This window comes from Staurois parvus, unplaced genomic scaffold, assembly GCF_062004578.1.
Source record: "Staurois parvus isolate SC_StPar_1 unplaced genomic scaffold, SC_StPar_1.0 ptg000336l, whole genome shotgun sequence".
Classification (NCBI taxonomy): domain Eukaryota; kingdom Metazoa; phylum Chordata; class Amphibia; order Anura; family Ranidae; genus Staurois; species Staurois parvus.
In genome coordinates this window covers 4,194,093-4,220,269 of record NW_028318132.1, presented here as the reverse complement: position 1 = coordinate 4,220,269, position 26,177 = coordinate 4,194,093, and the positions used below count along the sequence as shown (strand labels likewise).

General features: G+C 39.2%; 1 protein-coding gene across 2 annotated transcripts in view; it reads right to left on the bottom strand.

Moving 5' to 3' along the window:
• Positions 1-26,177, bottom strand: part of MYO18B (myosin XVIIIB) — an 810,748-nt gene that overhangs the window by 324,592 nt on the left and 459,979 nt on the right. Inside the window, exons 27-29 of one of the 2 annotated variants that reach the window (XM_089684120.1) lie at positions 11,801-11,920; positions 8,244-8,352; positions 7,189-7,313 (exon numbers count right to left, since the gene is read on the bottom strand). In XM_089684120.1, the coding sequence (XP_089540246.1) occupies positions 7,189-7,313; positions 8,244-8,352; positions 11,801-11,920 (354 nt within the window). The remainder of the gene's footprint in view (positions 1-7,188; positions 7,314-8,243; positions 8,353-11,800; positions 11,921-26,177) is intronic. The other variant, XM_089684121.1, reaches the window with a different exon arrangement.

Below are 26,177 nucleotides of genomic sequence, written 5' to 3'. Positions count from 1 at the left end.
CCCTTTCCCCTCCAGGGGTCTCCTCCTTCCTTTAATAACCTCTCTCTTTGCTGCTCTTGATTTCTCACACGTGTGTTTGTCCGTGTTCACCTGTGAGACTCTCCTGGGATAAAACTCCCGGTCATCAGCACATCATAAATATTGCCCCTGTTGGATGTTCACAAAATTCCAGGTATGGCAGTAGTGGATGGACTCAGAATATCAGGTTCTCTTTACATTAAAGGTGATGCTCCAAGTAGTTCAAATGAATCAAATAGATTAAGCATTCTTAGTGTAGTATTTATTAGAATTCTGATGATATAAACACATAAGGTTTTACATTCACATGTAAAGGTGCCCACAAGACCAGCACCAGTTTGTGCAGCCTGTGTAATACAATAAAATGGCCTGCGTGCATTCCAAGCCTCGCTTTTGGAAGGCCGGATGTAACGTCACGGGAACCTGGATGTGACGGGTCGTCACGCTTCTACGTATGTTTCGCTTGGCGGTGTCCTCAATTGTCTCTGGTGAGTGAGAAATTCACTTATTTTGTCTGCACGTGGTGGGAGCGCAAAAACATTTGGTTTCCAGAAATGCATCTTCATGGGACAGTCACTATATAATTTCTGATAACTTTATACTATATTATGTATAATATTTGTTATTTGACAGATGGTGTTGAGAGTTTTTTTCTACCCACATTTGGTTTAGGACTTATTGGTAATAGATGCGGAGAGAGGATTATCTCTCAAATTTTCTTGCACGTTTGTATTAGCGTCTACCTATTCATGTATATATATGCTTAAGTGTGTTTCACTTTTTAGGGGCAGCTGTCAACCTTTATTGCCGGCGTATTGCAGGCTTATATTCATTTATCATCTATTGTTTGAACACTCAATCACATAGGGGCCACGATATTCTAATTTATTTAGTTCTGCATTCAAAGCCTGTATTAAATATACAGTTTACCAAACTGCATAAAAAAATACTCTGCAAAGCCTCTACTTTTCTTCTCCACTCCTGTTTACCAATCCCAATACCCTCTGCAGCTTCTGTAAGGATCCCCTGGAAATATCAGACATTCTATTTTTGGTATCCTATCTCCACCACTGAATCGGCAATACTGGAAAATTGACAAGGCCAGGGAAATAGCAATTTTTATAGAAGAATTTATCAATTTTAGTCTCTGCATTTCTCTCCTAATTAATTTCCTTGGAAATGTTCCCCAGAAAGTATATAAAACCATAGGATTCTGCATAAGCTTGATCTGCTTGACTTATGCATATACATAATGTCACAGGACCTATAAACTAATGGTATAGTCAACTTTTATATTATATATTTCTGTTGCTATTTTTTCCCTTTGGCAATATTTCATTCTAAATGCAATGTGGTTTTGTAGGTGGAATAACTTAATCCCATTGGAGTCAAAGACACACAACAACTTAGATGCCCTCTGTAGCTTCAAGGGGTTTCTGTAATGACCTTACTGAACATTTGCTGCCCACTGTGACCCTCTCAGCAGCCTCCATTGTATCACAAGGGTAATTTATCTTTCAGATTAAATCTTTAACAAGAAATATGAGGTATGCAAAACACCTACTGAGAGTTATGCATACGAATGCAGTTAATGGCATCATATTTTACCAGCCTCGGTAAATAAAGTATTTTCCCCTTTTATTTTTATAACTGAATTTTAAAAATTATATGAAACAGAAGAACAGCAATTCTTTTGAAAGATTACTAAAATTAATTAACATATTAGGAAGGAATAATGGATTGGATTTTTGCAAACTGCAAACTGAAAAAACACATATAAATGTGAGATACAGCTGTATTGTCATTTATATATTTATGGGCAAATAAGTGGGAGGGCAAATAAATAAAAATAAATTTAAAAAATGATACTTCAGTTGTTCGAGGACCCTGGTAATGAAACATCTAAACCCCTAGTTAACAAAAACTCCAGCAATCCTAAAAGCTTGGACTTTTATGGACTGAAATGCCTATGATATAAAAAATATAACTAGTTAAAATGCAGATCAGTAAGAAATAAGATAGCATTTAAAAAACAATTAAAATAAGAAGTAACAAAACAGCTTGTTGCTGTAAAATTCAGCTTCATTCCAGAGATTACCTCTGCAGTACTTGTTTCTGTTTCTAGAAATCATTAGCCTGGTGGCCAGCATCATTCCACCAATTTATTCTGAGACCAGGTCCTCCTGTGCCCACCCCAGCCTGTGACTGGACAGTGAAAGGAGAAGCAGTGATCAGCTCATCTTTCTGTCACTCTGTTTATATTCCTGTCAGCATGCTTCTTTTCAGCACATGCACCAACTAGCTCTATGTTCTGCTCCTCCATCTAACAGTCCAGTTATTTATACAGAGGCTGCAACAAGTTCCGGGTCAAATCCAAGTACTTAGAATGCTTGCATTTAAAAAATGTAATGATGTACTAATGATGACAAAATCTGCATTAACTTGTGTTTTACATATCTGAGTAGAGTCCAATTAGAATCCAGCTTTAAAGGTTCCAAGTTGATAAAGACACCCATTTTACATTTTGCTATAGGTGTTGTGTTATAGGGTGACAGATGAGTGAAAACTGTACCATACATTAATTCACAGATGTCTAGGGCACCAAGAATTGTAAACACATCATAACTGTAAATGATCAAAACAGAAGTTCACATAATACATGTGTACCCTAGCTGGTTAAATTTAAAAAATGGTAATGCCAAAAAAAAAAAACCATTACAATTGGTGTTTACTTTTCTGTTACATTGTCTGACCATCACTAGACACTTGCAGAAAGGGTATTTGTAAACTTAATAACTAAAATACCATATACTGCAAGATTTGCCATGTTCATGTAATTTCAAAAATATTTTCAATATTTTTATGAGTGCAACTTTCACTGGTGTTTTTGCTTTGTTCAAGAATTTTATGTTATAGGATGACAATGTCCTGTCCTTCTGTCCCAACTGTTCTCTTGCATTGTCACCCTGCCACATGTGCTTCTGGTAGAAAGTATATGGGATTGTTTCATCACAAATTATGCAAGCATGGCCCACTGTTCACCATCAGGAAAAATGCCTTAAGAAATGCCATGCCGCCATCACTGGATTGCATGCATGTAGAAAGGAAATGGTTGCAAAGAGGCTGCAGCAGTTGAACAGCACAAAGGATGAAATAAAGGTGAAAATAAAAATGCTATTAGAAAAATGGCAATTGTTTATAATACAGAACTTTCAGAAAATAAAGGTAATTCAGTTAGGGTTTACATCTATATTAAATCAAGCAACAAATTGCAGAATATTCTTTTTTTCAGTGTATTGATAGATGACCTACAGGGCTGAATGTTAGATCTACAGTATGTGTAAAGCAGACAACATTCTGCTTCTAATTGCCAATTTTATTGCCATAAGATGGGTAGTGACAAAAAGGTTGACACCTATATAAAAGGTATTAATATTCTCATGTGCCTAGGCAGCATGATCGCTAAATGCTTCTCTATAAATAATGGACACATAGTAAGATTGTGTTTATTCGCACTTCTCTCCCAGATAGATTATAAAAATGGAAGACTGCACTTCACTGTCATGATATGCGCACACAAATCAAAAATACATACTTTATATAGTTTAATGTACTCTCAACCCCTCTCAAAAGATCTAATGCACCTAATTTGTATCTGCAGAGCAACGAGTTCTTATTTCTCTCTTTTTACTATTCTTTGTAAAGATATCAGAGTGGAACACCATAGAACAGAATCAAAATAGTAACTACTGAATGAATAAAATAATTACCGGTAATCACTGTTTGACAAAAATCAGGAAAATAACCCTTGACAAGGTTTTCCATAGAAGGGGAAACCTAGTTTGGTTCAGTCCTTGTGGATCTGTCATTTATTTACAACATATTATCAATAAAATGATCAGGTGGGTAATCGGGGTATGTTTATTCTACATTTTTGAGTTAACTAAGGTTAGGTACTATACTGTATGTTGCACATAAATCCTTCCCAGTTCCCATACTATTCCCTAGAGCACTTGTAGTGTAGGGGAGCCCATTACCTGTCCTTTGTGAGGGAAAAACACACATTTCACAGAGTCCTTGTTACAGTCTATGTCAAGCCAAAAACTATTTCTTGTTATCCATTAAATGGGGAATGGTTAACACCCCTGTTTGATATCCATGGCTCTGTTAGAAAGTTTTTCCCTTACTTCCCCTACACTCTACTGAAACCGCCCTCCTCAAAATCACTAACGACCTACTCAACGCCAAAGCCAAGGGCGACTACTCTGTCCTCCTTCTCCTGGACCTCTCTGCGGCCTTCGACACAGTTGACCACCCCCTCCTTCTTAATAAACTACTCTCCCTTGGCATCGGAGATGCTGCTCTCTCTTGGTTCTCATCCTACCTATCCCGACGCTCCTTCAGTGTCACCTACAATGGTGCCACCTCCCCCTCCCTCCCCCTCTCTGTTGGGGTCGCCCAAGGCTCTGTCCTTGGACCCCTTCTCTTCTCCATCTACACCTCCTCCCTGGGCAAACTCATACAATCTCACGGCTTCAACTATCACCTCTATGCTGACGACACCCAAATCTACCTCTCCACCCCTCACCTCACCCCCACTATCTCCGCCCGCATCACTCACCTCCTAAATGACATCTCAGACTGGATGTCGCTACATTTCCTCAAGATTAACCTCTCCAAAACCGAGCTTCTCGTCTTTCCCCCTGCCCACACCCCCCCCCCCATCCTATCCATCATCACCAACAACTCCACTATCACTTCCGCCCCGCAAGCCAAAGTCCTTGGCGTCATTCTTGACGCGAACCTCTCCCTCCAACCGCATGTCAAATCACTCACAAACACATGCAGGCTCCATCTTCGCAACATTGCCAAGATCCGCTCCTTCCTCACCCCAGACACCACCAAACTTCTAGTACACTCCCTCATCATCTCACGCCTTGACTACTGCAACTCCCTCCTCACTGGCCTACCCAAGTGCAGGCTCTCCCCGCTCCAGACCATCCTGAACTCAGCTGCCAGACTCATCCACCTTACCACCCGCTCCACCTCTGCCACCCCCCTCTGCCACTCCCTCCACTGGCTCCCGATTGCCCAACGCATCAAATTTAAACTCCTTACCCTGACCTACAAAGCCGTTCACAACACTGCCCCTGACTACCTCACCAATCTGATCACCAGGTACCACCCTACCCGTACCCTTCGCTCCTCACAGGACCTCCTTCTATCCTGCTCCCTGGTCTCCTCCTCCCATGCACGACTGCAGGACTTCTCCAGGTCCTCCCCCATCCTCTGGAACTCACTGCCCCAATCCATCAGACTGCCGCCTTCTCTATTCACATTCAGGCGCTCCCTCAAAACCCATCTCTTCAGGGAAGTCTACCCCACCCTCACCTAACGGCCATCCTCCCTCATTCCTCCTACCACTTCATCCCCCCCAGCCACTTCCTACTGTACCTTTACCCCCTCCCTCCTAGATTGTAAGCTCGAAAGAGTAGGGCCCTCTTACCCCTCGTACGCTGTCTGTCTTTGTTGTACTGTGCCATGTATTGTCCCCCCCTATTGTACAGCGCTGAGCAAACCCTTTGGCGCTATATAAACTCGTAGTAATAATAATAATAATAATAACTTCCTGTTCTGCTGACAAGGGATTCACCAGAGAGGAAGTTAAGGAAAATATGCAACAGGTACACAGACAGAAACAAAAAAACAAAAAGGGATTCTAGTCTTCCTCTACTATACGAAACACAAATTTTTTATTTCTGTTTGTCTTGCTGTTTGAAAGTTCCTCTCACTTCCAGTCTAGTAAAAAGTTGCCAGCAAGTGAATTAAATTGCTTTTAACAGAGTCCTGGACAGCAGTGAAAAAACTATCAGGGATTGGTTGGATATACACGTTAATGGTACCATCTTGGTGCCAAAGAGTATACATTCTGGTATCAGTATAGAGAGCGAGGAAGCATGGTTATCACTGAAGCAAAAGATACATAAGAGTAGAGTTAATACTAGGCAGATGATAAAGGATAGGGTTTTATTCCAAGACCATTGCTGCAGATTCTGCCTGGTCAGTGTCAAATATTGAAATTTAAAGATTGATTCACAATTAGTAAATCCCATAGTTTTAATTTGGCACATGAGATAAAAGAAAACTGAAGTGGGAGGATGGTGGTATGGGTACATAGGCACCCAAGTACAGCAAAGCTGTCACAAGGTATTCTATTGATTTCTTTAAAGGATGGCACATATTAGGAATGAAAAGAATGTTCACAAGCCTTATTGTATTACTGAATTTCCCCAAATTAGTTAAAGTAAACTTGTCACTACTATGAAATACAGGCACCAAGGGCAACCACACATGGCTACACATGTCTTCTAGAGCAAGCACTTCAGTCCCAAAACCCAGAGTACAGATATGGATTTGGCAAGAAAGTTAACGCCTTTCCCAGTCCCCAAAGTTTCCATATTGGCCAAGCAATGTGATTGGGGGGGGAATGCACACATTAATAGGAAGGCACTTTAAAAAGAGCCACACATATGTACAGGTACTGTCTGGTGCTTCCTTTTTATTTAGGTGACATGTTTATCCCCTATAGAATGGTGATAGATAGATTTATGTTTTGTTAATTAACTCCTATCTGCCCAGCCCTATTGTTCCTTTAAGTGGGTCTTTATGTATAAGGTGTGAGGGGAGGCTGAGGGACACCATGAGTTGGATGGTGTCACTGTTAAAAGCCCGAAGTATCAATAAGGATTTGCTTGAAAACATGTGGTAAATTATTTGTATAGGGTTCATTCACACCTGAAAAAGCACCCTGCAGGGGTTTCCGCGATTAGCTTTGAGTAGGCAGCCCTATTGACAGCAAAAGGAAGCTGCCTCCTCTCGCATATAACACACACTCCTCTCGCAGATAACTCACATGTAATCGCTCATGCATGTCCAGGGCCGATCACTCACATGTGATTTTTGCTTGAGAGATTACTTGTCAATGTGTACAATTAGCTGCGAAATCCGACAGCCTCCTATAGCTTTCAATGGACTGCCTACTTGCAGCTAATTGTGGGAACCCCTGCTGGGGTTCTCATATCTAATCACAGGCAGGATGTATTTGCATGTGTGAATATACCTTTAGTGCTCAATGTGTGCTTCTAAGGTGAATTTCCACTTTATATATACCTTCTGCTCCAGTTCATTCCTGTATGTCTTCTCATATTCCAGTCTTTCTTCAAACTGTGTCAATCTTTTCCTCAAAAAGTTAATTTCTGTTTGGGCACAGTCAAATCGAATTTGCCACTCATCTGCTATAAACATAAATAAGAATACATTGGTCATAGTTTGGGCAATTAGCTAACATATAAAACAATATGAATTTATTTTGTGTTCTTTTTTGTTACTTTGAGTTAAACTGGACTAGATTACCACCACCATCACATTTGGCCCTACTCCAGAACATTAGTTCCCAGTGTATGCAACTAATCTAATGCAATAATAGCTATTTAAATATGTTTAGAAGTTTTTATGTTTTGAAACCAGGAGCTGTTGAAACCACAAACTAAAACCAATAACCACTCCTGTCTCCATTACTTGAGAAATGCTAGCCAGTCCTAGCATTTTAGGTTGAAGACCATAGTTTTTCTAGTATTTCAGAGGAGTCATTTGGTTAATTTAGTTGCAAATAATTTTTGTGGAGCTATTCTTTAAGTTGAATTTATTTATATCTCAACAGAGCTGCCTGTCATAAATTTGGAATTATTTAAGAAGGTAAACTGCTCTACACAGATGATGACACTAACAGTGAGCATTGAAAATGCTTAAAAAATGAATCACTACATTTGCTGTGCCAAAGTCTGGTAGCTACCCTGCCTAGTCTAAGCCTTAACTATTCATGTTTCTACTGAGGGAATCACACAGTGTATGGTCTACAAGTCACAGCCTAAGGTGTAGAAATGCTTTGTCACACAGTTTAACTGTATATGCCTATACTTAATTAGCAAGTAATTTTTTTTCTGTGATAAAGATACATTTGAGATCAATATAGTAATCAAAAAAAGTAGATAATATCAGAAATGTCTGTGTCTGGACATTGAGGTTGAAAAAATGTCAATAGCTGGAAGGAATGAACCTCTGTTACTGTAAAGCAGTAGGGGAAATATTTAAAGAATGTTTTGATGAATAGGACAAATACCCGTCCTTGTACAATAGACAACACCGCAATGAACTGCTGTTCTTACCTCCTCCAGGACTGCCTGTGCTAAGTTCCCGAAGTTGGATTTGTTGTTGAGCTTCCTCTAGCTGCTTTGACACAAACTCTACGTTTTTCAGCATTTGCTCATATTTAACCTTGGCAAAGAAAGAAGCTTCATCAGAAAAGACAAGGTACATTTAAATGTCAAAAAGAGAACAGACAGGAAATTATACATTTGAAGTCAATAGATTGATTAATACGTAGACTGCAAAACTCTTTTAATTCTATAAAAGGCTTTATTGAAGAGCAATCTGCCAAAAAATATGGGGAAAAAACTAGCCTAATTACATAGAGTGCATATTTTTACATTTGTCTTCTTTGTCTGAAGAACTGAAGTTTGAAAACTGAGATTTTTGGCAACCCATATGAAATTATTTGTGGGGTCAATTAAAATAGTTAGATGATAACAGCATATATTAACAAAGGTGATCATGATATTAACTCCACACAGTGCTATCATAAATGAGACAACTAAAAATTGTTGATTGTGCCTAAGCAGCTCCCAGAAAGATTTACCCTTGTAGTGCACTTCCTGTGCCTATAGCCTCATAGTAGGGTTCTCATGAGATTTTAAAGTGTCACCAAACTCACATCATAAAAAACTATTATAAAATGGTGAATTACATGTTGTTCATACCCATTCATTCATTCATAAATGGTACCAATTCCACTGGTTGTTTGTAACATGGGAACCTTCTTATCTACCATAGCCCTCCCCCATCTTTCCCCATTCCACCCACCAGTAAGTACTGACCCCTGTCTTACCTGTCTACCCCTTTATAATCTAATTCTACCTCCCCCCCTGATCCCAGTTTAAATACTCCTCCAGCCTTCCCATAAACCTCTCTCCTAGCACAGCAGAACCCCTTCCATTTAGGTGCAAACCATCTCTAGCATATAGGTAGCACCCCAATGCAAATTCAGCCCAGGGCTCTAGAAACCCAAATCCTTCACTCTTACACCAGGTCTTCAGCCATGCATTGAGTTCTCTAATCTCCCACTGTCTTTCTTGAGTTGTGCATGGCACAGGTAATATTTCAGAGAATATAACCTTGGAGCTCCTTCCCTTCAAGTTGCAGTCTAGTTCCTTAAATTGATTCTTAAGGAGCCTCCACCTTCCATGTATTCTGTCATTAGTTCCAGCATGGACCAAGACAGCTGGGTCATGCCCAGCCCCTCCCAGTAATTTATCAACCCGGTCTACCACATGCTGAACCCTGGCACCAGGGAGACAGCAAACCATTCGGTTGAGGTGACCCTGGTGACAAATTATTCTATCAGTCCTTCTGATTATAGAATCCCCTACTACTACCAACTGTCTAGGCATTCCTGCACTACCCTCACCACTCCTCCCAGTTGCTCTGCCCTCCCAGCTGTTAGGGATAGCAGTGACATCCAGGGCTGCCACCCCTGAGCTTGCCACCCCCACATCTTCACCTAACTTGGCAAACCTGTTTGGGTGCACAAACCCAGGGCCAGCCGTAATTTTCTGTGAGCCTCTACCACTCCCTCTCATTACAATAACCCATCTTCCTACCTGATAATCCAGATTAGCCCCTCCACCCTTCACATCAATCCCATTAGCTACCTGCTCAGAGAGCAGAAGACCCCTTTCAAGGTTGTCGGTTCTGCCCACTATTGCAACTTGCTCCTCCAGATCTCTAAGTTTCCGGAAGGGCAACCCGCTCACATCTGTCGCAATGGTATATATCCTGGAGCTGTTGCTCCATTGTTGCATACATGCAGCACACTGTGCACTGCACAAAACCTTGATGGAGGCTTTACCTCCCTGGTATTCTAAGACACAGGCTTGAGGCCCACCATGTTCTTGCAAAAAAAAAAAAAATTATAGTGGCATCATCCACATACAGAAAGAGATGGAACAATGTAAATTAAACAGTGTGTGTTTACTATTACTTGAAGTGAGAGTCAGTGATGTAAATCTAATGCTGTTATCCCTGCTAGAGAGTTACTGGGTGGGAGGCTCTGACTTGAGGAAGCAAGGACCTGCTCTTCTCTCAAAAATGCTATCACCACACCACAAGAATGCATGGTACACCAGTCCTGGAGAAAAGAATCATCTGCAGGGAGTCTATAGGTAATGCTGTTGACTAGACCCTTGCTCTCTGCTTTCCTTTTTTTGGGCCAAACTTCCACAGTACAGGTCCTTTTTAAGAGGATGTTAATTGCTGCTGATATTGCTATCCCATGCTTGGAACCTTTCTGTTAAAAAGTAATCTGTTGCAAGGAAAAATATATAGGCTGCCATTGTTGATGTATAATTCTGAAAATGCTAATAGCCATAGTTTCATGCTAATCCATAAACTCCAATATTCCCAATAGTCCTTACTTTGCTGACATTACCTGTAACATGCTTATTCCTTTTCATTGAATTTTTCAGAAGGTCAACAAAGGCATCTTTAATTTAATGCTGTTAGTTGAGCTTTCCTTTTATTTTACCCTTGAACTGGCATGTGCAAATGCAGTGTGGTATTTTGCAAAAGCAGTAACACACCCACACACAATCATTAGTGCTCAATGTTAAAGTGTTACTAAACCCGGAACCCTGCAGTCACTATATCTGGTCTCCCAAAGTACAAAGAACATGGAATTGCAATTATTTTAGTAAATATAAACTGCTTAATACCTTTTCTCATCAGCAGTTAGAGCAATCTTGTAACTTCTATCAGTGTTCAGCAAAGCACTAGTTAAAGCTTGTAGGAGGAGTTTTCTTTCTGCACTAGGAGGATGCAAAACCCCTGACCTCTGTCTGGACAGTGCTGATTGGCCCTGTGCTAATCACATGCACTCTCCCAAGAAAAAAAAAAAATCTCTAGCAATACACACTAAACTGAGCATGTGCAGAAGGGCTACAGGTTCAGTATGCTTTATCAGGAGATGGACATTTGAACAAGAGAAGGGGCACAGAAGTCAGGCTCAAACTCCTTTTTACACAATGCGGAGGATTAACCCCATAGGTTCCACAGTGAGTATAACAAGCATGCTTTACTGCATATACAGACTGATTTTACTGTTGTGGGCAGGGGCGGACTGACCATTTGGAAACTTGGGCACTGCTCGAGGGCCCAGGGTCAGTACTATGAGATGCCCCTGGTACCTTTTTCATAGGCTTTTTTGAGTTTGGGCAAGGACACAGGGGCCCCATGATCCCCTATTGTCTGGGGGCCAAATGAGTTGTCAGTCTGCCCCTGGTTGTGGGTTTAGTAATTCTTTAAACTTTAGACAGAGGATACTTGTATCCAGAAACTGGAAGACAAGAATATCCATATTCACAGTATGCTCTAACTCTGTATAAATGTTTCCAAACAATAGATTACATTTTTTACAAATAATTGATACGTAAATCTGTGTTAAACATGATTTATTATTTGCTAAAACTCTGAACTGTTGTAATGAGCTTACAAGCAGAAGTACCATGAACTTCTAATTAAGAATGATTAGAATGTATTTCTTTCACACGGTACAATAAATCTAAACCATTTTGCATGATTGCAGGTACCATATATGTGAGAATGTGCTTACCTGCATTTCTGTAATCTCCCGTGTTGCTCGCAGCCTTTCTGCTCTCTCCCCTTCTAAAACTTGACAAGCTACTTCACCTTTGAATCGTTCATCAGACAGTTCAGTCATTAAATCGGTGATCTGTAAAACAGCAATTTTTCTCAGTGACATTTTATTTAATCTTTCATAAAATCGGTGTACGGCATCTGATTAAGTAATCAAATGTGACAAAAGTTGTATTTTTTATGACTAGAACAAATTCATTTACTCAATTAGCACATCTTAATAATTAACGCACGCAAGAATGCAAGAAAATGATGTTGTTACAAGGTAGGGTCAAAACACACTGAAAAAGTACAATAACCTTGAGATCCTAATAACTAATTAGCTTGGACTGATGAAAGGAACATTATACATGAATGCAAATCTCAGATTGTACATCTTAGTAAATCTTTTTTTTGTTTCAAGGTATATGATGGGAATCTAGGGGTCCTAAAGGAGGCAGATTGAAATCCAGAGTACTGATACCCAAGACTTTCCATCCCTTTCTAGTTAAGTATTAAAATGCCATTACAATGGAATTATAGGTTTTATTTGTAAACTTCTATGTGTTTGGTCCCTCCCACTTCATCATTATTACATTCTGCCTTCCTTTTATTATTTAGACCAGCAGCTATATTTTTTCAGAAATCATACTTACCTAAGTGGATGCAGCATTGATCTGATCCCTCTTGTATTGAACTGTATTGTTGCTGTATTGTCTCCCTTTGTATTGTAAAGTGCTGAGCAAACTGTTGGCGCTATATAAATCCTGTATAATAATAATATAATAATCTGATGCTGCACCTGTCCCCCTGCGGCTCTAAGAATGAGAACTGAGTGATCAAACACCACTGATCGCTCAGTCCTCAGTGCTCCGTGAGCAGAAAGCTGGTGACTGTCAGTCACCGCTCTCGGCTCTGCTTCCCCCCCTCCCCACTCGCTCATTGAAGCGCTGGGCTGTGGAGTGGGAGGGTTCAGCTGGCTCAGGCCCTCTCGCTGACAGGCTGAGCCAGGTGCTGGTCCAAGGATCTTGGTGGATCACAAGATTAAAGTTAGGATCTTTCCCCAGCCTGGACCTGCTGCGCTGAGTGATTTTAGAACACTGTTGGCTGAAAATGAGTCACGGGAGTGCAGAAGAAACAAAAGAGCTTTGGATGTTCTTCTTTAAGTCAAGCTGCTATGAGCCTTATATCCCAACAGATAAAAGTTCACACGTGCCTCAACATTTACTGGTTTTGATAACTTTTTCTATTTGATGTTTACTCTTCTGTGCTCCTCTGCACATTTGTGGCTGAATTCAGCAAGAGAACTACAGGGAGAAGGGGGAAGGATTGCTGGGAATATTGAGTGGAGTAAAAAGGCTTTGTGTTGTTGAAGAAAAACTATGGCCACTCATTGAAATCATGTGCTGCAACACTATATCCATCTAAGGCTCCATGCACACGGGGCGTTTTAATAACGCTAGTAATATTAGCTGTGTAAATTCACGTTAAAAATGTGAGTTCTTCAGCATATTTTTAGCATTTTTGCATTAGCGTGTAGTGGTGGTTTGCTGTGTTTTTTCACGTTTGTGTTTTTTAGAGGTTTTTTTTGTAAAAAAAAGTCCAAAAGCGCTGGTTTGCAGCGATTTACCATGATTTACTGCATTTTACTGCGTTTTTATGCATTAGAGCATTTTTACAGCTAAGCCACTAGTTCTGGGGGTTTTTATCCAGTCAAAAAACACCCCTGCCAAAAAACGTTGATTACAGTCTATGTGTGCATGGACACACAGGATAACATGCTGGGGAGTTTACCGGCTGTAGAAAAAAACGTCAAAAGCCAAAAACAGCCGCTGTAAAAACATCCAGTGTGCATGAGGACTAATGCAGCTTCTTATAATGGTGTGGCAATGATGCTGCACTGCTCCTGAATTCACAGCAAAGGAGCCATGCTCATGTAGGTTGTGCCTGCTTGCTCTACAATGGGATGAGAAAATCGTGCAGGGGAAGTGGCTATCAGCATTGGAACTGGGGATTCCCAATCCTATTGTTTGCCAATGAGCACGTGGCCATCTAATCCTGACCACAGCTTTATAGATTGGCAGCACCGCTTCATTTGCTGAAACCCTCCCAGTGTGAGCTGCAGTGTCTGGAAAAGGGAACTTGTGAGACACAAATGAGGTAGGTTTTTATTAATTTTATGAGGCCTGTTCATAACATAGTAACTAGATTTGGTACTTGTTTTAAGGATAACTTCACCTTTCATGACATGTTACACTCATTTTCAGGGTGTAACATGTTATGAATGCACCAGCCCCTGCTCCGTCTTCTCCCCAGCTTTGACAGCTAGCGAGGGATCTTCTCTCCCTCCGCTAGCTGTCAAATTTTTTAAAAATGTGGCCGTGTGGGGCTCAGCCAACCCAGCCGCATCATTCATTCACAGGCCTTCATGAATGAGAAACTACAAGTCCTAACAGCCTTTGTGACCGTCGGCTTATAGTTCTCAATGAACTACCATGGCACTGTGGAGCACCAGTGGCAGTTCATTGGTTCTCCCTGTCAGTATATCTGCTTACTCGTACGTATGCTGATCGCTGGTGCAATGGTTTCCTGGTTCCTGCAACCAAAAATAATAAATGTACATTTTTTTACCTGTAGAAAAATGTGCATTTATTATATTTGGTAAAAAGGTGAACTTATCCTTTAAATGTAAAAAGTAGCCCTCGATATGCATCAGACTACTTGATGCTTCCAATTGCTCATACCAGCATTAGTTTTAACCACTTCCCGTCTGGCCCATGTACAAAAACGGCCGGACGGGAGTAGTGCAGGGGCGGTTGGCCGTTTATAAATGTCCTTCCACTTCTCTGCTTGTGCGCGCTCCCTACGGGACCTTTGTGTGAGGTCCCAATCATGTGATCACTGATTGGCCAATCAGTGATCACATGAATAGTAGTAAGCAAGATGTCACTTCCTAACATCATTGCTTACTACTTGTGAATTCTGTGAATGATCACAGAGGTCACATGGTACAAGGCTATTCACAACAGCCTTGCACCATGTGACAAGCTGTGACCAATCACAGCTCACACAGTATTACTCAAGGGCTGCATGAATGCAACCAGAGAGGAGAAATGATTGCTTTTACACCCTTTATGGGTGTAAAAGCAATAAGTGTAAAAAAAAAAAAATCTTCATCACCCCCCACAAGTAGTACAGTGTCATTATGGTGACACTGTACTGCTAGGGTGATAGTATGTTAAAAAAAAAAATATTAATATAAAAAAATAAAAAAAAATGTAAAATAAAAAAAAAAAAATTAAAAAAAAATTCTAATTTTTGGTTATAAACTAATTTGGGTTATTTTTTTTTTACTAAAATAAATTTTGGCCAAGATTTATGAACAAAGATAATTTATTTGCAAAATTTTATAAGAAAACACCTTTTAAAAAAATTTTGGACTATTAATTTATATAGAAAAAAAAATTAAAATCTCAGTGGTGAATAAATACTACCAAAATAAATTTTTATCTGTCTCAAAAAAATGCTAAAAAATTCATATGGGTACAGTGTTGCATGACCGCGCAATTGTCATCCAAAGTGTGATAGCACTGAAAGCTGAAAATTGGCCTGGACAGGAAGGGGAGAAAGTGTCCAGACTTGTGGTTAATAATGACACAAGATGCTAAGCTTGTACAAAGTGTGCCATCATATGGGAGTGCCTAGGTTAGTGTTGTACATAATGATGTGCATAATATGTCCATTGTGCCAAAATATTAATTATGCAATATTACTATGTTACTATGAGTTTGTTCTATCCCTGCACTGTTCCCTATCACATGTTCAGTGTTTTACCTACACCAGCCAGAATTGTAATACACATTTTAGGCTGAATTAGAGGGTTAATATGCTGTTCTTTTCTACAGTAACCCGAACAAAACAATAAAAAGTATCACTGCTGTAAAGCTGTTCCATTGCCAGGTATACAAAATAACATAAACTGAAGGAATCAAAAATACTTGATACATCTTCACCTTTGTGTCATTGAAATCACCAGGTGTTCAATGACAGCATCCAATGTAAGCAGATTATATATCTTTGTGTGCTTATATCTTGTAAACCTTCTTTTATATATGTCTGTAATGCAAGGAATGACAACCATTCACTGACAATCCACAAGTTATCACTGATGCACTTTTTGATATTACACAGAGCTTGTGCCTGTTATCTGTTTCAATTGCAGCAAAGGGAAATGTTTTGCTTGCAATAACATTTTAAATGGTATTTGGCACTGTCTTTGTTTATTGCATAAAAGACTGTTTAACAATTCCTCTATTAATAACCCAATTATACTGCAATGTGCCAAGGCATGCAAAAAAGAAAAAAAAATCATAGCTTCCAAGAGCTAAAAACAAAGCTTGTCCTTAATGGACAGTGGGGATGTGTGCAAATGGGAATAACGCAGTGCTTTAGTTAAATGTGGTAATTAATAATCCCTTGCTGACACCTAGGGCTACCGGCACTGCATATTATGCAAATGTTGTTATTATGAGCACACTGTAAATGATTTTCTAAAGTGCTAGTTAAATGTGGCACATCTCATCACACAAGTAATGTGCCCGGTAATTCCTATTTACATCTTCTGCAGATCTTGTTATAAACACATACTGTACATTACTGTGTTATCAAGGCTCATACTTTAGGTTTCATTTATAGAAGATGTTTTATAGAAGCAAAAATGAATGATTTTTTAATTTATCACTTTTTTATGCCACATTTCCATTTTGTTTATTGTCTACGTTCCTTTAGAGTTTCATCCACTGTAGGTAAGATTTTTGCATGTCTTGTCAGTGATTTTTTTTTTTGAGCCTAATTGAGCTTGCAGTTTAATTCAGCTAAATATATTGCAAGCACACCAAACAAAAGGTGTGCAAAGCTCTTTTGTAGAAAGTAGCCACAGTCTGGGGTAGAAAAATCTGTCCTTGCTAGCATACTGCAGTGTGAGACCCTTTCTCTCTGTGTGGAAACAGTGGTCTCTGTGCAGAAGTTTGATGTGCCCCCAGAGCTCTCTAATCAGCAGGAGCATTGTTGTTTGCAAGCTATAGGTCAAACTCAGTGGGGGGCTTGCTAAGACCACTGCTTCTACACAGAGAGGAAGGGTCTCACATTGCTGGTAGGGGATACACTTTTCTACTTTGACAAAACAAACATTATAAGGCTAGGTTCACACCTATGCAGGTTACGTTTGACCCGTTTCTGCATTTTGCGCTGCGTTTTGCATTTCTGCACCTGCGTTTTTGATGCGTTTTGTTTTTTAAAATGCAAAATGCAACAAGAATGCAGCAAAAATGCACTGCATGCTTTTCTGCAGAGTTTCCATTGAAATCTATAGAACCAAAAACAAAACTTTTTGCGTTCAAAAAAGTCCCTGACCCTTTCCAAAAAATGTACAGGGTGAAAATGCAGAGATGCGAACATGTCCCATAGGAAATCATGTTAAATGGATTGTAAGGAGATAGGAGGAGGTGATGGGGGGGGGGGGGATAGGGTAGAGGGGAAGGTAATTTGTAAAATTTGCTATGGAGACTGTAATTGTAATGTTTTGAAAAATGTGTTGCATTTATATTGTAAAATTAATAAAAATATAACAAAATAAAAATAAATAAATAAATGGACTGTACTACATTTCTGCAAAATGCAAAACGCTGCGGAAAACGCTTAAGTGTGAACCTAGAGTTAGAGATTGAACATTTGTTTTGATACACCTGGAATGTATTTTGCTGATTGAAGGTTCAGTTAGGCATTAAAGCGACTATACTATAATTAGATATCAGGAGAAGTCTGTAAAAAAGGTTAAAACTCATCTTTCAGGAGGAAAACCTTTACTTTCTTATACGAGCTAAGAGTGCAGTTGCTATGCAGCTCTTTCAGGTGTATCAGATAGCATGTCTTTCTAACACCGTAATGATATAGCGGCCAGCGGGGGAACCACAGTACCCAGCAGGGGACATGCTATCCAGCACATTCAGAAGTGTCAGATAGCAGCAAAGCTTGTAACATTTCAAGACAGCCAAGATAGTATTCACCACCCAAAAGAAAGATAGGTTTTAGACTTCTTCTAATACAGGCTGCTACTGATTTATTTATTATTTATTTATTTATTTTGTTATTGTAGCGAAAGGGTAATTTTAGATTTTAACTTGAGACAGAGAAGCATAATGTAGTATCGTATTCATTTGAAAGTTTAACTATTTAATGATTTAAAAATCATTGCACAATCAATTTTTTCTATTTTTTGTTTTTTTCAGCTCTGCCTTATTCTCCTCAACTGGGCTACACAACACCCCCCCATCTTCATAACATAAGAGGGGGGTGCTCTGTAGTCCAGCAGAGGACAGCTCAAGCAGTGGTAACAACACTGCCTGGTATTTCAGTGCAGCAGAAAGAGTGCTGTCAGCATACTATGTGATGTTAGAATTCACAGGATTTCTGACAGCGTGGGGTTGATTTACTAAAACTGGAGGGGGCAAACTCTGGTGCAGCAATTCATAGAAACCAATTAGCTTCCAGTTTTTTTGTCAAAGCTTAATTGAACAAGCTGAAGTTAGAAGCTGATTTCCTACCAGGCACAGCTGCACCAGATTTCGCACTCTCCAGTTTTAGTAAGTCAACCCATATTTGTCTGCAGCATTTTGGGATAAAATATAGGAAACGTACATGTATTGCAGAGATTACTGAATATCTTTTTTTTGAACCACCATACACTTTAAATATAATGTTAGTACCTGAATTTGATTTAGTATCAGCCCCCTATAATTTCCTGTACAGCAGAGCTTAGACATGGAGAGAGAGAGGGGCAGAACTAGGACAAATTAGGTGTTGATAGGGAACATATTGATATGTATACCTAGCAGAGTAAGGAGGGGTATCAATTTGCTGCTTTCCTTTCAATGTCTAGTCACAAGGGGGAGGGGCAGGGAAGTGACATAGTTGTGTTGTTTAACCATTTGCCTACTGGGCACTTTCACATCCTTCCTGCCCAGGACAACTTTCAGCTTTCGATGCTGTCGCACTTTGAATGACTATTGTGTGGTCGTGCAACACTCTACCCAAATTAAATTTTTATAATTTTTTTGAGACATATAGAGCTTTCTTTTGGTTGTATTTACTCACTACTGTTTTTTTTATTTTTTGCTAAACAAATGAAAAAAGACCAGAAAGTTTGAAAAAACATTTTTTTCTTAGTTTCTGTTATCAAATTTTGCAAACAGGTAATTTTTCTCCTTCACTGATGTGCGCTGATATGCAGCACTGATGGGCACTGAGAGGCTGCACTAATGGGTACTGATGAGGCGGCACTGATGGATGATGATGAAGAGGCACTGATAAACACTGTTGGGACTGCACTGATGGACAATGACTGGCAGCACTGATGGACACTGTTGGGGCTGCACTGAAGTCCCCTTGGGGCTGTACTGATGTCCTCTGATGTTTGAATACACTTGCCCATTACCAGCTCTCTTGACAGCATGAGGAGTGTGCAACTGTAACAATGCACAGCTGAGTGTGCAACTGTATTTACATTGTGATCAGTTGTGTCATTGGACACAGCTGATCACGTGGTAAAAGGGCCCAGTAATTAGCCTTTGCCAGGTCATGTGATCAGCTGTGTCCAAAGGACACATCAATCACAGAGCTCGTTGGGTGCAGGCCCCAGGGGGCGCATGGGAGGCACAGTTCTGGAGGACATCATACGATACCCTCCCAGAATTAGATGTGCTGTAGCTGTCATTCAGCTATAGCCTGGTCATCAAGTGAATAAATGCAATATAGAAAAGTTAGATCACTCAACTGGCTTTGCAGTCCTGCAGGGGCTGTGTAAATCTCAAAACTAATTGGACAAAAGCACAAATCATTTGGGAGGTAAAACAGTTCCTATAAATGTGTACACTGCACATGTGCAGCAGGCAGTATTATAAAACAAAGTGTAGTAAAAAGGGCAAAGAGCTTTTGTGCGGAAGAGGCATACATCAGTTCTTCTAGCAAAAAACTGGACAGACTAGCACTTTTTTTAGGGTACTTTTTTGCTTTAGGCAATACTTGCACTCCTGCGTGTTGCTATTCTAAATGCGAAGTTGAAAATTTTGGAATTTATATTGCAAATATGACTGATCCTGCCAAAAACTTTTTATTTAAGGACAGTGATCATATGCAGCCATTTATTATCTCATAGTTGTCTGGCTCCTTTTTAAATCATGATGATAACAGAAATCACCCCAATAGCCCTGATCAAAAGTTTACATGCCCTAAAATGTTTGACCTTGATACAGACACACAAGGTGACACACATAGGTTAAAATGGCAATCAAAGGTTAATTTCCCACATCTATGACTTTTTACATTGTAATTAGTGTCTGTGTATAAATAGTTAGCTCTCACATGGATGCACTGAGTGGGCTAGATACTGAGCCATGGGGAGCAGAAAAGAACGGTCAAAAGACCTGCGTAACAAGCCAAACAACTATATGATAATAAATGACTTCATATGATCGCTATCCTACGTTTTTGGCATGATCCGTCATATTTAAAATATGAATGCCAAAGTTTCATGATCTTTTTCCTGTGTTTGGGTGTGTTTGAAATCAAGTTTAGATATGTTATGTCACATTTACATCTATTCAGATACTTTTGACTTTGTAAAACCATCACTAAATGGACCGTGAATGCAAATTTTTCTTGCTTTGGTAAGCACATCTAAATGTTGAGTCTGTAAACACCTCTAGTGTACAAATGTAGATAGAAGACCACGGGATGTATTCAGATCCATTTAAGAATGTTCACCTTGTGGATTTCAATAGTCCATGTTTGATGCTAGTATGCTTGAGGTCTAAATATCAAAGGAGACTGACAGAGCTTGACGCCTCATTCATATGGTCATGCAATTACATGCATTTATAGAACATTTCCAAAAACAAACAAATGCATGTAATGATTTCCAATGATATAATGCACATTGTACGATTATTTGTGCTCAGGTGTATACAGTGTAGCTGCATTTAGAAAAAATAGAAATCTGTGCATCCATGTGCAGATTATGTATTCTGAACACATCTATATACAACAAAACACACTTGCATTTAGGATATGTTCACACCATGTATTTGCTGTAATGTGCACATTGTTTATACTTTCCAAATCTATTTCTCTTCCATCCATTCACATGGCCTGTATGAATGAAGGCTAAAACTCAATCTGTCATTGTTCAATTTAAAAAGGGCCACATTTAGAGGAAAAACTGACTGAAGTCTATAACGGGCAAATCTTGTTGTTAAATGTTGACCATTTTTAGGACCAATGGGCAAATTAATGTCCAAATCAGAAGGAATGAGAAGCACTGTCATGGGGAACATGTACCAATGCAAAAAAACTGGTTTTAAAAATGTAAAAAAATGGAAACAGAATCTTTTCATAAGGCTTTGAGGACAGCAATGAAAATGCACACATCCTTTAAATTAAATAACATACTTGGGGAATGCCTTAAAGCTGTACATGGTATTATAGCATAGTATGATTTTCAATGATAGTCTCAGAGACAGCATACAGAGTACAGGCCGATGTCTTTCTACAAGAATTAAGAGATCGCAGATGATGTAGCAATGTAGAATTGACCAGTAGGAGAACAATTTTTAAATAGGGAGGCTAGGCCAAAGTTTACTAAAGACAAAGTGCTTGGGCTTTGCTATAAGAATTAAGTTGCTGCATAGGATAAAATAGTGTAAAATTGTCCAGCAGCATAATAGTTTTACTCAGGTGTAATAGGCCTTACTGGGGTATATCTAATAATTATTTTATGTGGGAGGATATGGGGGTGAATGTAAGTGATATAATGGGAGGTGATTTTTGTTTTCTTTGAAACAATACAGCTCCAAGAACAGATGATCAGTAACAAGTGAAGGCTGTCTCTTAATCACCCCAAACGAAATAAAGCCCCATTACCTAAGTGAAAAAAAATAATGCCAGCCCCTTTTAAAAGGGAAGCCTTGCAGTACAAATAAAAAATACCCACAATATACAATTAAAGACAACATAATCAGTACATAAAATAGCAAAAGGGTTGCTTGCCCAAAGAGATAACAATCAGAATTTAGGTACAGTTTCCTAACTGACCCTAATTCCCCCCACCTCCCAATGCAGCTTATCAGCTTTCCATGCCATTTTCCTGCAGTTTTCCATTATACTGACACTACGGCTGCTCGTCGTATAGTTCTGGCTTAACCAAAAAACCCTTGTTGGCTTGTTTATCCAAAAGCCCCTCAAACTGACCCTTCTAAGCCTTTTGGCAATAGTTCAAAGCCCAAAATATTATCCATCATCCCCTTACATCCAGAAATGGCAATTGTTGGATTTGTGGGTCTTGAATCGCATTGGGTTTTTGCAGAATACATACCTGGGAAGGGTTTGTATTTGAATTGCGTATTTTGATGGGGACAGTTAAGGTTGGCTTTATAAAAAACACCTTTTTTAAAACATTGCTTAGAATATACAGTATTCACAAATTTTTCCTGGCCAGTTTTCTATAACCATAGCCTATAAACCATACCACCTGTTACCAGAAGCCTTAACCAAACCACAAGGTGAACATAAACACAAATTATTCTTCCAGTTTTCCTTATAACTACAGAACAGAGTATGGAACTCCCACCAGTATCTGCTACTACCCCTGCTCCTACATTACATATCTGTGCCCATAAAGTTAGCAAGGGCAATATGCTCATTTTAATCTCTCCTACCTCCACAGACATACCTGGCATGCCTTATATAAATCCAGCGCCACCATTTTATCCATGCTGTGTTCAGTTTTAATGGTTTAGAAAAAAAATACATTGACTGATTGACTGATTGACTGAGATGACCTACATTGATATTCAGAGCAACATGGAATGTATGTTTCTACTATGTGCCTTTTTTAAGGCCTCTAAACTCTTTAATGATTTAAAATACATAACACTAATTATTTAGAATTACATTGGTGAAAGCAAAATATCTGACTTATTCTTTTAAAAGGCTGTTTTAAAGCAAACCGCTTATGCTAACAAGCTATTTAAGAAATATTATGAGTGATATTTTATACTCTTTGGAAAGCGTCAGTAGGTTTTCACATACGCTGGGGAACAGGCAATTTTTATTCACATCTTTGAAATGTAACACTGTGTGTCTATGAAAGAATACATTATCATAAAATTAATTTTTTGCCAAATTCCATATATATTTGAAGGCCATTTCTCTTTGTATTATGTTTTAACATTCTGATTCAGATGCGGTGTATCACAACCTACTCCACCTTAAGGCTAAACATATCTATCTTTGTATATTGTATTTTTATAGGTATACATGTCTATATACAGTAGATACATTTATGTGTTGTTGTTATCCTTTGTTGATAAAACATATGAAACTCCTTTCAGGAGATAGCTTAGTATTAAAATAATAAAAAATTGATTATATCTAAATAGCTCTGAAAAGTTTTTCAGCATGCTAGAGATAGCCTAAAGAGCTGAGATTTAGATTTCTTTTCCTTACTTTACTGCACATTACTCACAGTGACTGCATATTCTCTACTTTGTTATATACATCCTATAGTGTTTACAGGCTTATTCAATAAGGAATTCATCTCTTATCAATATAAATTTCATTGGCTGCTGTGGATAACTGCAATCTAATGGTACTATTAATGTTACTCTTAGTACTGCTTTATAGAATAATCTTGACAGGTTTGTTTTTCTCATTTAGGTGTGTTATGTTTTTTTTTTACGGGCACGAAAATGCTCATTAAAATATATCCCTAAGTCACAGAGGTTATAAATCGAATTTGTGCAAATTGCAATGTGCAAAGAACATTTAAAGTTTAAAGCAGAAGTATAGCCAAAGCTCTTTTAGCTGTACGTCTCTTGTGGATCACAGGAGTGGAGTTCGTTCTGCACTCCTGTGACCTGTTTTCAGCTGACAGTAGGCTGAAACCCGCCGTTGGCTGACATCACTCAACTGGTCCAGGCTGGGGAAAGATATTTAAAGTCGGGATCCACCCCAGTCTGGAGCGACACCTGACTCAGCCACTCGGCAAGCCACTGAGAACCTGAGCCAGCCTCTCCCTCCCTCTCCACAGCCCAACACTCCAGCAAATGCGTGGGGAAGCAGAGCAGTCACTGCTCTCTGCTCAGAGTAGCTGTGAGAACTCAGCAATCAGCAGTCATGTGATCACTGAGTTCTCAACCTTAGAGGCGGCAGGGGACAGTTGCAGCATCGGACCAATGCTGCATCCACCTAGGTAAGTTTGACTGGGCAAAAAAAACCCCTACTTCCCTTTTAAGTTCACTTTTGGAACATGTTACATTCCACTGATATTTAGGGTGGAACGTGTAACATGTTCCAGCTTCTTCCTCCCCCCCCCCCCCCCCACCCCACTTCCCTATAACAGCAGGCAGGGGATCTTCTCCTCTCACAATTTAAAAACATTGCAGCTGTGAAGGAATGCCCACAAGTACCATCAGCCATTGCAGTTGGTGAGCGCTCTTGTAGTCCATTGATTCTTCCTGCCATTCAGTAACTGCAGAGTGTCTGCAGGATCCAATCTATTGATCAAAGGTTCAATGCCTTACAGCCTGCAGTGTAGAAAAATAATAAATGCACATTTGTTAACCAGCAAAAAGATGTGCATTTATTTTTATCTTTTTTGTAAAAGGTGAACATATCCTTTAAAGCTGCTAGAACTATGTTTATGTTTACCTACCAATCCTTACTAATAAGAACCACCCCAGAGGGACCATTAGTTGTGAGATAATGAAAAAAAAACCTTGTATCTACCAAGAAATGTGGGCATTGGCTATATGAGGTATTATTTTATAGTGTTATAAACATATTAAGTATATAAATTCTAGTTACCTAAATAGGGTAATCAGTAAAACTGCAAAGAACCGTTATCATAAGCAGTAACCCTTAACACCCAATCATGTGTACATAGTAATACTGTATGTTCCAAGCTATTGGGTTCCTATGGCACTCTGACAGTCAGCTGAAGTTCACAGCAGCAGGCAAAGAGGACAGTTTTCCGGTGTCATATATACCCCGGTAGGCAATTAGCGATCTCCAAGTAGTTTGGTGGGCTTGGATTTCACCTCAGCGCAGAATACTTGACTCTTTTTGGGGGGGAGGGGATTTACCACATACATATGCTATACTGACTTTGTACAAATGAGAAAATCTGTCTATTTGCCACGGGTTTCACGAATGTGCGCAAAATTCACATACTTTGAATTCAGCTGCAAAAAGAAAACCCGACTAAACTTCAAGAGACATGAATTTTAATGAGTAATTGTGGTACCTTGTGTGCCTGATCGGCAAGCTATTGCAATTCAAATGCATGTAGAGCCAGGTACTGCTGTGTGAAACCTATGCAATTGCAAAAAAAATTTAAAACGGGCCAAATCAAAGGAACTCATGGTTGACCCAAACCCAAAGCTCATCCTTAAACATAGCAACACTTGGGACCCAGCTTTTAATATAGTGGGCAAAGGGTTAGCAATTCTGTCACTTTTTTTTTTGCTATTTTCCACTCCATTGGGGAGATTTCCTCTTACATTTTAGCCCTGTTACACCAGACCAAGAAAAGAGGAAAAACAGGGGTCACTGAGACAGGAAGGCACAGACAGAAGTAAAACCTAGCAGAAAGAAAGAAAATACATTTCCCATCACTTTCTGTCCCTCTGGCCACCTGTCACCTAAATGGGACATAAGGGGAATTTGTCCCAACAGAAATTTATTCTTGACAATAAACTTACCCTTCCCCACTGCATCCAAAACTTTTAGCTGAAACTAGGCTTTAATGCAAAGCTATAATCAGATAACAATGGAAGTTGCCTTTGCTGAACTGGTTCATAAAGTTCCACAAGCAATCATCTTAACCCAGGCTTCACCACCTAGTAAATCAACCTAACCTAGAACAATCATGAAGACAGTCAAATCAAAATGCCTATCCTGCATGCTTGTTCTGGGTTAATGACTAGAGGATGCAGCCAAAAAAGGGAATATAGTCCAGAGCCTGCAGTAATGAAATAACAGCTCCCACATTAATCTCTACACATGTTAATTTTAGGAGGGTAATACATAAAAAAAAAAAAAGGTGTTGGAGGTATTCAGAAGAAACAATCATAAACTAAATATATCAGATTAGGAACATCTAGGGTGTTCAAGGATTTCCTTGAGGTGAAACACTTCTATAAACGTCTTAAAAATTGTTCTACATTTATTAAATTACATTTATCAATTACAAAACATCATCCACACATAAATATGTCAATATATTAAAATCTGTTCAGTTA